General features: G+C 43.1%; 1 protein-coding gene across 1 annotated transcript; it reads left to right on the forward strand.

Moving 5' to 3' along the window:
• Window positions 1–5196: 5196 nt before the first annotated feature.
• Window positions 5197–9334, forward strand: zbtb42 (zinc finger and BTB domain containing 42). Its single transcript, XM_034563426.1, has 2 exons — window positions 5197–5336; window positions 6617–9334. Exon 2 carries the CDS (start codon window positions 6631–6633, stop codon window positions 8224–8226), a length of 1596 nt encoding a protein of 531 aa, XP_034419317.1. The 5' UTR covers window positions 5197–5336; window positions 6617–6630; the 3' UTR covers window positions 8227–9334.
• Window positions 9335–12042: the final 2708 nt, after the last annotated feature.

Below are 12042 nucleotides of genomic sequence, written 5' to 3' on the forward strand. Positions count from 1 at the left end.
TAGGGTCCGGGGTTCTAAAGAGGCCCCTGTAAGATTTCCAGGGGATCTTCAATACAATGAGGCATATCTGTTTTTCACTTCCTGAAACAATCGCACGAGATAATGTACAAGACAATTTGTACAGCTGTTCATTAGTGATTCAATGTTTGTACTTTGCCACCTGCTGTACAATGTTGATTGTTGATGTTTTTAAGTTGTGATTAATTTTGGATTACTTTCTTGATTAATCATTAGGTCGTTATCATGTCAGAAAATTATGTAAAATAGACTAAATGCTCATCACAATCTCCAATGGCCCAAATTGGCCACAAAAAGTTCACCCTAATAATACAAGAGAAGACTAAGAAAACCAGCAAATATTCAAATATTCACATTGCCGTTTGAGGAGCTGGAAGCAGTCAATTGTGGCTCATCAAAATCAATGTCAAATCATCATGAGGCTGTGGACAGTTGTTTAATACCCCTTAAAACTATATTACAACAGAATATAATAAAAAGTATTATTTGATCATGTAAAAGCAGCGATGTAAAAGTACTACAAGCAGCAAAACATCAGCAAAAGAGAGGTATTTATACAGTGGCTATAGTCTGGTAAATGCCCCTGTACCGACTGTCATTTTTGTGCTTTTCTGCTTTCAAAGCTGTATTTGTGTGGCTAACCACTTTTTGAGAGAAAAATGTTTACAAAATAAAATAATAAAATAAAAATAACAAGTACAATTGGTTCCTCAGATTTCTGGAGGAAGGCTGTTCAGAGCAACGCTTTTTTTCTTGCAGTTTGACAACACACACAGCTGCTCCCACAGGACCTGGCTTTGGTACTTAAAAGCATTTCAGACATAAAAATGAATTGATTTAAAAATCTCTGGAAAAAAATAGGTACAATTGTAAGCAGTGTTGGCATGGGTGTGATGCTACTGTCCTTCTGTTGCTTGTCGGCACTCAAGTCGCAGGGATCAAGTTGGTTTATTACTTATTTTTGGAGACACCTGATTGGATAAAATTACAGTCGTCATGCTAAAGAAGACATTCTTTCACTCTGAGTTGCTGTGAGGTGGAAAGGGCCATTGACATTTCCAGTAAAAGGCCGTCAGCCGTGCATTTAAGTTCAGGTTCCAATATAACCTTTAGATAGACTTTGTGGCCAGGGATACATCTTACTGAATGCTCTTCCACGGCCATTATTTATTTCAGCATTCCAGCACATCGGCTCTATGCTGGTTGAGATGTGAACACGTTTTTACTGGAGCTTTCAACTGCATCACATGGTCTTCATCAGCGGATGGAGTGAAATCATAACAAATACTAAGCTTGCAGAGTCATGTTTATGATAGATGCTTTATCCACTGTAAGTGGACTTTGATTTGCCTTTATTTTATCTTTGAGACTCTATTCTGGCTTACTATTTAAGAATGGCATCAGTTGTGTCAACAGGAGATGCAGATAACATCAGGACAGATTTGAAAGATCATGGCACTTGTCCTGATGAACCATCAAACCAAAATGCAAAAGCATTAAACATGTACATGTGAGGTTATATCAGATTATACCCTTGCTTGTTATAGCACATTATTGTGTACTGCCTTCCAGAGAGGTATAGTTAAACCAGGTGGACAGGTACAGACCAGTCAGCTCAGTTACGCTCAAAAGAAGTCAGGGATCCTCTGTATCAAGTGAAGCCCTCATATGACTTTGTCAAATGTATCTTTAAATTCCCATTTGAATGTTTAGAAGACCTCTCTCCATAGTTTATTTCTTTACATACATTTGGACTATTTTTGCAGTTCAATTTCTGATGAAGACACATTAAATATGTTTTTATCTGTATGCAAAACATGGTCTTCTTTATCAGCTCCGGCACAAGTGCAGTGAACTATAAATGTGTGTGATATTAAAATGCAAGACAATGCTTTTGAAAGGTTGCGTAATTAACTGATAAATAATGTCACAAGCACAGGATAGCAGGGACAACAGCCACCGTTCCCTCTGTAATGAAAAACGTATTGGCCTCTGTCCTCTGTCTCTCATCCTCCTCTGTTGTCATTTCCCCTCTTTGTCATTTACACTGTCATGTGTTCCTCACTGCTACTATGTGTCAGCCTTGCCAAGATGTTCCTGTCATACAAACAGAGCTGAGTTAGAGTATCCCATATTTTCTGCTGCTGTTATTCAGTGGTGCCCTCCTTCCTCTCCTCCTCCTCCTCCTCCTCCTCCTCCTCCTCCTCCTCCTCCTCCTCCTCCTCCGCCTACCCGGTTGTTTTGCAGGTTTAAAGCCAAAGTAGCAAGATCAAAGAGTCAATGTGAGTTAATAATGTCTTTCCTGTCAGAGACTCATCTGATCTCTTTTCTCGTCAGCTTGGAGTATCTGTTCAGAGAGTATAACAAACAGCACATAACTTAATGGGCTGTAGAAGGAGAGCAGATAACATGCAGCAGCAACAATTAGACACAGAAGGGCAGGAGGGCCATAATAGGGAGGAAGTGGTGGGGGGTCTGACCGATACGACATCTCCCGGCAACAGCAGTGCAATGTTGCTACAACTGTCACATTATTTTCCTAGATGTTCTGTCCACCTGTTATCCAGTTTTGCCTCCAGTGCCAAAGATTCAAGATTCAAAGATTGAATGCACAGAGAATTATTTGCATTGTATGATGGATTTACCATGCAGCTTGCTTGCAGAAAACCCTAACATCAACTCAAATGAATATATTTACAATCTGTACAACATGTGCTAAATTTAGACCCTAAATATAGAATTTTAATTAGTTTGTGTTTACATATTTTTTTTAATCTATTAAAATGTGCAAGTAATGTTACTTTGTTAGGTCCAACAGCTCATATCTGTGGCATAAATGCAATGTGCAACAGTGAATACAAAACTGTTGCCCTACAAGACTGTATATTTGTGTAAAAGCGTGTAAAACACAAAAACAAATCACAAGAACAAATATTAAGGGATATTCATTGTATTCAACTGGAATAACAGCTGTTGTGATCATTCAACCTATCTTGTTGAAGAAGTCATTAAAACCTCATGCCAAATATTGTTCAAAATCGCAAACTTTCCTTCCACGATATCAAGGAGGTTTCCAAATGTTAGAATGGTGCAGCTGAAAAACAACACAATGCAGTCAGACAGTGTAGAATATTATGACTTAGCGGATAATAACAATGATGAGTTGTATGTTGAGCTGTTTAAGATGATTGTCGACGCATAAGGATGCATTAGAAGCATCCTCAGACAGACATCTAAAACACAACTCAAGCCCAGCACTATGGTGAGACTTCGCAGTGGGGAGTGGATGTGGTTCGACTGTGGCTGGATGGCTGGCTGGTTGGCCGGTCAGGCTACACTGGAATGCGGGGTCCTTTGTTTGTCTGAGAGAGGAGTGGGTCAGGGGGAGAATGCCATTGATGATTGCAGAGAGGAAGAATGAACCTCCAGGAAGTGTTCTCTCTCTCTCTCGATCTCTCTCTCTCCCCGCTCCCCCACTTTCCCACTCTCATTCTCTCTCCCTCTCTGTCTCTCTGTCTCTATCTTTTTCTGTGTGTGAGAACCTTCAACGTGCCGAGCCTCTCTCTCTGAGGCCACGGTCCCCAGGCACAACCACTGCTTTGTCTTGCCTTGTGAACACACACCCCTCCTCTACTAGGTGCCTACGTTTGCCAGGGAAACACAGGGCCACTGCTCCTATTCTTATCCACATCGCTGCTCCTGCATGGGTGGTGTGTGTGTGTGTGTGTGTGTGCGTGTGTATGTGTGTGTGTGTGTGTGCGTGTGTGCGTGTGCATGTGTGTGTGTGTGTGTGAGTGTGTGTGCTGAATGGCAATTGGTTTTTTCATGTGGCACACTCATCTGATGCTTCAGTGCAAACATTTATCTTACTGGTGTTTTGTCAAAACTCAGAATGTATTCATCATTTTGTTTGCAACAGAAAATACTCTTTTAGACCAAATAAAGAGAGTTTTTATTTAGAGAGCATGACACTGTCTCATTTATGATCATCTGGACATGACCAGAGTGCAGATATCCACCCTCTGTAAGAGTAACGGCCAAACTAAAAATGGAATAAAGCGGTAAGTGGATAAGAATCTATCCGGTGGCCCCTTCCGACCAGTGGCTGCCGCCTCCCGTCACATTGCTCATTCCCCTCTGTGTCAGAAGGGCTGTGAGGAGCTGCAAATGGCCCTTTCAAAACACAACGGCAGCTGGAACACAGGGCAAAGGTGACCAAAAGCAGTTGGGGGGAGCACAGCGAGGGACAGGAGGAGGGTGGGGGGGGGGCACGAGATGAGCAGCTGCAACCTCGAGCCCCTGTGTCTCCACTGTGCCACCATCTCTGGCTTTAACAATTACAGAACAGACTCAGGAGACTGTTTTTTTTATAGAGCCTGATACTCCACCCCGTGACTATTTTTTTAAATGTGGTCCACATAAATTTGTATCATTCCTGTCTTGAGACAATTAAGGCTAAATAAGTCACAGCCAAGACCATGGTGTGGTCTCAGAAAACAAAGGCGCTTGGTGATGTGGTGCCAGGGAATTCCACAACCCAGGATTAGCGAGAGCGGCTCTTATAAAGTTCCCAATAGTCCACTGACCCTCCAAATTAACAAAGCATAATTCTCTCTATCAGTTTGCTTTCACAGATTCCAGCTTCTTTTTTTCATCCACAGCAAACATAAGCATACAATCTCATTTTAAGCTTACACATTTTAATTATTGATTCATATATATATTATATATATATATATATATATATATATTATATATATATATATATAAATATATATATAGTATATACACACATACACACATCTCTATATATATATATATATATATATAGATATATATATAATATATATTAGAGAGAGAGAGAGAGAGAGAGAGAGAGAGAGAGAGAGAGAGAGAGAGAGAGAGAGAGAGAGAGAGAGAGATATCTATATATATATATCTATATATATATAGATATATATATATACAGATTTGAATCCACAATGTAAATATATATGCTTCCGGATTTATTCCACTGAACTGTTCATGGGACAGGTGTTTAAATAAGACAAGCCAATTGATGTTCCCAGTGTACTCCGCTACTTGCTGCCGCTGTGTGAATTCACGGAGTAGTACAGAACTTATTGTGGCCGCGCGATATCGCGAGACTTGTGCCATTATCAACCTGCTTGACACACAGCAGCGCTGAGTGCAGCCTGCCTTGCCAGGGTCGGACTGAAGCTCAAGAAACGACAAGGAGAAGCGAACATCTGGCTGCACATCATGAAAGGACGCCGGGGCTTCTAGGAAAGAACACGACGGACCGGGCGGAAATAAATGTAAGTACAGTGTTTTTGTGCTCTGAAACGGAGAAAGCCAAAGTTAAAGAGTGTCCCTCGCCGCTTCGTTCAGCGCAGCAGAGTTCCTCTGCTGTTTAAAAGGCTCCTAGCAATGCGTTTCCCAACACGGACATGGAGCTCAGTTTACAGCGCCCTTGGCTCTCCTGTATCCTCGACACTTGTCTTTCTCCTATTAAAATATAACGCCTGCGCGCACAATTATTATTCGGCGGCATCAAACTTTAATATCTAATTCACTTTTCGTTTTTCTTTTTTTTTTTTTTATAATCTGCCGGTTCGGTCTTGGATGAACCCCCGTTTTAAACAAATATTTAACAGTTGTGCGCGTGTGTCCGATGAGTGCGTAAGCGTTTTTTATTATCTACCGCGGGTGTCGGCTGCAGTTTTTCTTTTGGTGATAAATTAGCCGATAAATAGAAAAAGTTATCAATGTAATCCTGTGACACTTATTAATCCACTTTATTCTTGTTTTTTTAGTGTTTTTTTTTACAAGTTGTGCGTGTAGTTTGGGCTGCGTCGCCCAGAGTTAACATATGGCATAAAGGGGAGCACAGCTGGAGGTAACGTTTCCATTGCGGTGATGTCAGAGCAGCTGACTCCACAGCTTGCAGTGTAATTAGCAAACAGAGCAGCAGTTTACTCACTCTGCACTGGTCTTATTCCCCCCCCCCCCCCCCCCCCCCCCCCCCACCGGTAGCCTCCTTTCCACCGATGGACGAGTGCTCGCGGTCCCGTCTGCTTGTTCTGTAAACACCGCTGTTTAGTGTGCGATCGGAAACGCACCGGTGCGCCACTTTTTTTAGTTTTTTTTGTGTTGTGTACACATTTTGGTAGCTCGAGGACTAAGCTGACTACTACAAACCGGACTCCTTTCGGTTAATCTGGAGAGTGGATCCGTTTACTCCGCGATACATGGGTGGGTGAGCGCAGCGTAGCGTGTCCTGCACCACTGGAAAGAATGTATTTCTGTTCTCAAGTTGGACAAGTTATCAAGTTATTGATGCAGATCTTTTCGGTGACTTCTATCTTTGTGAATAAAGTGGTGTTCAACTGTAAATGCTTCTGTGGACCTGTATTTTAAAACACTGCAGGTTTATTGTGTTCTATCATACTTTAAAAAATCATTTGGCTGAAGTTATTCCTCACACTTTCTCTGCTTTTGGCTACATCGTGTCTGAGAGGTGATGGCAGCTCCGTGGTGCCCTCTAAATGGTTTCATTGCGTTTATCCAGTATCCTGTTTTTCCTGTTTTTCATCAGGTTATGAAGGAAGAATGGAGTTCCCAGACCATAGCCGCCAGTTGCTGCAGTGTCTGAGTCAGCAGCGTCACCAAGGTTTCCTCTGTGACTGCACTGTTCTTGTTGGGGAGGCTCGATTCAAAGCGCACAGAGCCGTGCTGGCCTCCTGCAGCATGTACTTCCATCTCTTCTACAGAGACCAGCTGGACAAAAGGGATGTTGTGCATCTCAACAGTGACATTGTGACAGCCCCGGCTTTCAGTCTGCTCCTTGAATTTATGTATGAGGGGAAGTTGGAATTCAGCTCTCTCCCGGTGGAGGATGTCCTGGCGGCAGCCAGTTACCTCCACATGTATGATATAGTGAAAGTGTGTAAAGGGAAGCTTAAAGATAAGGAACTCTCGTCTCTGGATGAAAAGAAGACTGAGGGTTTGGGACTCAGCTGTCTGGACAGGCAAAATTCCTCTGAAGGCAAGCTGCACAGTAAGCAGCTCATCCGGCGACAGCCCCAGACACAGTCTCAGGGGCTTCACAGGGCCCCCCCGGCAGAGGAGTTTGACATGGACAAGAGCGAAGTCAGGCTGGCTGTCACAGATTGTGATAGGTCTGCACGGAGCAGGCAGAAGGCAAACGGTCACTCCGGCAGGTCCCCGGACCTTGTAGGTGTCAATTGTTTGTCAGCAGAGGCCGAGCCCTGCGTCCAAACAGCTGGAAAAACAAAAGCTGATGTCAGTAGTTCCACCGTATCGCTGTCCCAGAGGTCCCGGGCTTCAGATGACATGGACTGTGCACTGGATTTGTCTTTCAAGCCTCTGTCTAGCAGAGATCCCTTACACCCCTCCTACGTCTCGGGACAGCTGGCCCTCGACAGCCAGCAGCAGGGCACTGAGCCACTTGTTAAAGACGAACACGACTTGCTGTCAGAGCAGGAGGACAGTGAGCCGATGAGCCCTGAGAGCCAGCGCTTTGGGAATAGTGCCAGGAGCTCAGTGGTGACAGGGTTCGCTGCCCTCTTCCCAGGCAACAACGGCTCCACAGCCGCCCTGCTCTCCCAGGAGGAGGACCTGATGGACGAGGAGGGGGAGGCCTGCAGAGGGAGGGAGGGCGCCCCGGGCAGGGAGGTAGAGGAGAGGAGGGGTAGGCTGCTGGGGGACAGTGAAGAGGAGGAGGAGGACGACTTGGCCTCCTCAGACATCTCCACCTCCAGCGGGGTGCTCCTGCCCCCGGGGCAACAGGTGTGCGTGTGCCCCCTCTGCAGCAAAGTCTTCCCCAGCCCTCATGTGCTGCAACTGCATCTCAGCTCCCACTTCCGCGAGAAGGACGGCGCTCGCTCCAAGCTGTCCCCCGACGGCTCGGTCCCCACCTGCATGCAGTGCAACAAGACCTTCTCCTGCATGTACACGCTTAAGCGCCATGAGCGCACACACTCTGGCGAGAAGCCATACACCTGTGGCCAGTGTGGCAAGAGCTTCCAGTACTCTCATAACTTGAGTCGGCACGCTGTAGTCCACACACGTGAGAAGCCTCACGCCTGTAAGTGGTGCGAGCGGCGCTTCACCCAGTCTGGGGACCTCTACCGCCACATCAGGAAGTTTCACTGTGGCCTTGTCAAGACTCTCGCCATTGGATAAATCGCCTCTCACCAGTGCCATGACATAAGACCGAATGTCTTTTCATACACTGAATACTACTACTGAACACTTTCCACATTAGTACACACATGTTGGCAGTTTGTTGGAGACGCATCTCTTTTGGATTCTACCCCATGTGGCATTTTTCTCAAGTTAAAGTTGTAGCAACGTTAAAACTGGAACTGTTCTCTGTGCTGGACTGTGTCACAGGCATTTGTGATGGTCAGAGGCAAAAAGTCAAAGGTGGATAAACACGGGTGCTGTGAAACCCAAGCTGGATCTGTGACAACAAAGGTGAACAAATCAGATGATGCACTTTGTTTCTGTCTTGTGTCAATCTGTTGAATTTATTTTGAAGAGTATATTTGCTGAAAGAAAATGTTCATACCCAAGGGGCAAATTGGCTAATGCTATATGTTAATACAATCGTAAGATGTGAGTGAGATTTTTATTTGTGCACATGGGAGATCAGAACCGTCCGTAAGTAGCAATATATGATTTTTTTTTTAAACTCCTACATTATTATTATTATTATTATAATTATTATTTATTTTTTGGTATTCATCTAGTCCTTAACAAGTAAACTATCATAAGGCAGCAAAACTAATGAAGTTTGACTACTGGAAGTATAACAATTTTCTTTCATGGAAGTAGAATTTTTATTTGGTTGAAATGAAGTTGGGTACAGATTTATGTTTATAACAAAAGGCAAGCAGCCCATCATATCACCATATTTCTTTTTTAGCCTGGGGTTGAGTTACCAGCTCTTTAGTTGTTAATGTGAGTGAGCACATTTCGATGGCATGGCCTTCTAATTTGCTATTTAAAATAAAGAAATTATGTAATCATAGGAGGGCTGGAGACTAGTAAAGCTAAATGCCTGTAACACTGGTGCCTACTTAAATTCAGAACACTTCAGAGTGTACTTACTTAAACAATAATGAGTTATTACTATGCCTTCTTGTAACAAATGAGTGAGTTTTCAGAACTTTAAAATAATCTGGATTAAACTCCACATACCAGGTGGTAACAAGGTAATTATCTACTCTGGAATCCACGAGTGTCTTTAATTGAATAATTTACAAGAATGTCATTAAAGTACGTCCATTCAAGGTCTCGTCAATTAATGTTTATTTACTCGTTTGGGTTAAAAGCAAATGGTTGCCAGTAAATTACATTGTTATTTCCTGGTATGGCATAAAGGGTACACGTGACATGTGTTGAGGGAACAGCCCTCAGTAGGGAGGGACAGGTGGATATTATTCAGTACTTTGTTGGTCATCAAAGCTGTGTTCCACGTGCCATTCAGCTGAATCTACTGACTTTTTTCTTTCTTTTGAATTACCCTCGTCACATCCTCCTATCTTCTTACTGTATGTGTGTAACATTACTACTGATGAAGCTGGAGCCTTTAGTGATGCGGTCCTGGAAAGAATCATTGGGCAGGAAATGGATTGTGTCTGCCTGTTCACAATGGATGCTCTCCGGATTCTTAGCAGAGGGTGTCGCACTAATAGTTCCTAATACTCGTCTAATCTGTCCTGAGAAGACTTGATCAGAATGTATTTATTAGTTTGACTTGAGGATTTACTGTAGGTGTACTACTTGTTTCTATAAGCTTGAAAGCCGTTGCGTCTTGCCTAGCGATCTTGGTACTCATTAACTGGTATTGGGGCTGTCTGTTCATTTCTCTGTGCAAATCGAGTTACTGTAATTGTATTTTATTATGCCGTGTAGAAATCACTGCGGAGCGTTCAAGATGTGTCACATGGAACATAGAGAAGCACTTGTTTTTAGCATGCATATAGTTTCAACACTATTGTCTAGGCTGCTATTTCTTACTATATGTATATTTAATGTAAATATATATTCTATTTATCAAACTGTTTTGTTGTTACAACACATGTAAGGCAGAGAGAGCCGGGTGTCTTATTAAGGCTGCAGTCTCTTAAAGTGTCACGTCTTCCCCAGGGAGTTTGGTTCCGTCTCCATTTTCAAGACTTGATTGGACTCGCTACAAATCCCAACAGTTAATGCCGCTCAGACTGCTGGTCTGCCACAGGAAACGGTTGTTCACAAGCACATCCACACTGGTGGGGCATTGGCTAGCGGCTACCTATAAAAAAGGAGACAATACAGGCATTGTTGCGCGCCCCCCCCCCCCCCCACACACACACACACACCCCACCCCCCATGATCCCAGGTAGTTCTCAAGGGATCATGTCCATGTCTCTGCTAGCTGTGGGCAGGAACGGCAGCGCTAGCCTCTCGTTGCACTTTTCAGTCTTGAATGGAGCCATTGGAATGTGAGAAATGTATTTAGCAAAGGGAGACCAAGGACACCGTAAACAGGTGTATTGTTTGGAGGCATCCAGGAACAGCCCCCCCCCCCCCCCCCCCCCCCCACGCCCCCCCACGCCCCCTTCCCCAACATGCAGTAGATAAATGCTTCATTGTTCCTCTATATGGAGATGCCACGGTGATTTGATTGCACATCCATCAAGACAATATCAGAAGTATCACAGTATTGTTTTCCAAGTTACTAGATCTAGAAAAACAGTTGGTGGCTGTCTGGCAACTGTGACGATACAGGTCAAATGTAGGTGTTGGGTATCCATTTCAGATTTAGTGCACCTGAAGGTGTTTCTCTTTTTGTTTTCCCTCATGTTAATCACCAAGACTTCTTTCAGGAAGCAGAAATGAATTCTCAGCATTTGCAATGGTTTGTCAGCATTTCTGACGGAGGACCTTAAGTCAAGTACGATTCGAAGCATTTCTCTCAGAATTACCGCAATCTTTTTTTCATCCTACTCCCTGACCCAAAGTCAGCGATGAATGAATGAGGCTTGTGTGTCGTTTTACAAGAAATGTGATTTGGCTCCCTATAAACTTGCACAAGCCTTCCTGCCGTTCGCATGCCCTGAGAGTTTAATCACTTGGAAGAATTTCAGAGACATAGCTGTCGCGTAGTGTTCATAACGTTTATTTAATTCAGAACACGGGAATGTAGATTGTGTCACTGTTTCTAAGGTACGTTTCTTATGTGGTGCAAATTAAATTGCTTGATTCTCTCATGTACATGTGTATAGAAGAATAAGAAAAAACTAACTATGTGAAGATTTGTTTCTTTTTATTGTTTGCAGTCTTTATTTATACCTCCAGAATGATCACCGAACGTGCCTTGTAGACACACGAATAGGCGTTGCATCTGGAGGAGCCCGTTTTCTATGCTGTGCGTGTTTGCCCTTGACTGCGGCGGTAAAGTTCACATCACAGCGACTGTAGCCCACTGAAGTGATTCACAACTGTTGTTCCTGTTTTTTCATCATGTCGAAAATCCTGACAAAATAAACGTTTCAAGTCCATTTATTTTTGCTGCTTTGCAAGAGATTACATTTGAGATTACTTTGACCATTTCTGTTTATGTGGACATATTCTGTTTTTGACGCGTTAAACTGAAGACAAGCATTTTTTGTGATTTGTTTTTTAGTTGCCAATACTACTGGGAACTACTGTTCCTTCAGTTAATGTCACTGTTTAATGTGAAACACTGAGATTTTGATTGTTGACTACTATCTACTCTCGATTGAGGGCTATGTTGCCTAACTCATGCTGTATGATCTTTAAGTCTAAAAAAAGAAAAAACGACTTCACTGATACTGGAATTTTGTCCTCTGCAGGTTACAACTGTGAAATGGTTTATAATCATGAGAAATATTTATTATTGCATTTGCTTCTTGTGCAACATGTTACTGTTTCATTTTTAATTTGGTAAAAAAAGCAAAAAAAAAAAAAAAAGCTTCTCAACGTTGAACA

The sequence above is a fragment of the Cyclopterus lumpus genome, chromosome 22 (assembly GCF_009769545.1).
Source record: "Cyclopterus lumpus isolate fCycLum1 chromosome 22, fCycLum1.pri, whole genome shotgun sequence".
NCBI classification, from domain to species: Eukaryota; Metazoa; Chordata; class Actinopteri; order Perciformes; family Cyclopteridae; genus Cyclopterus; species Cyclopterus lumpus.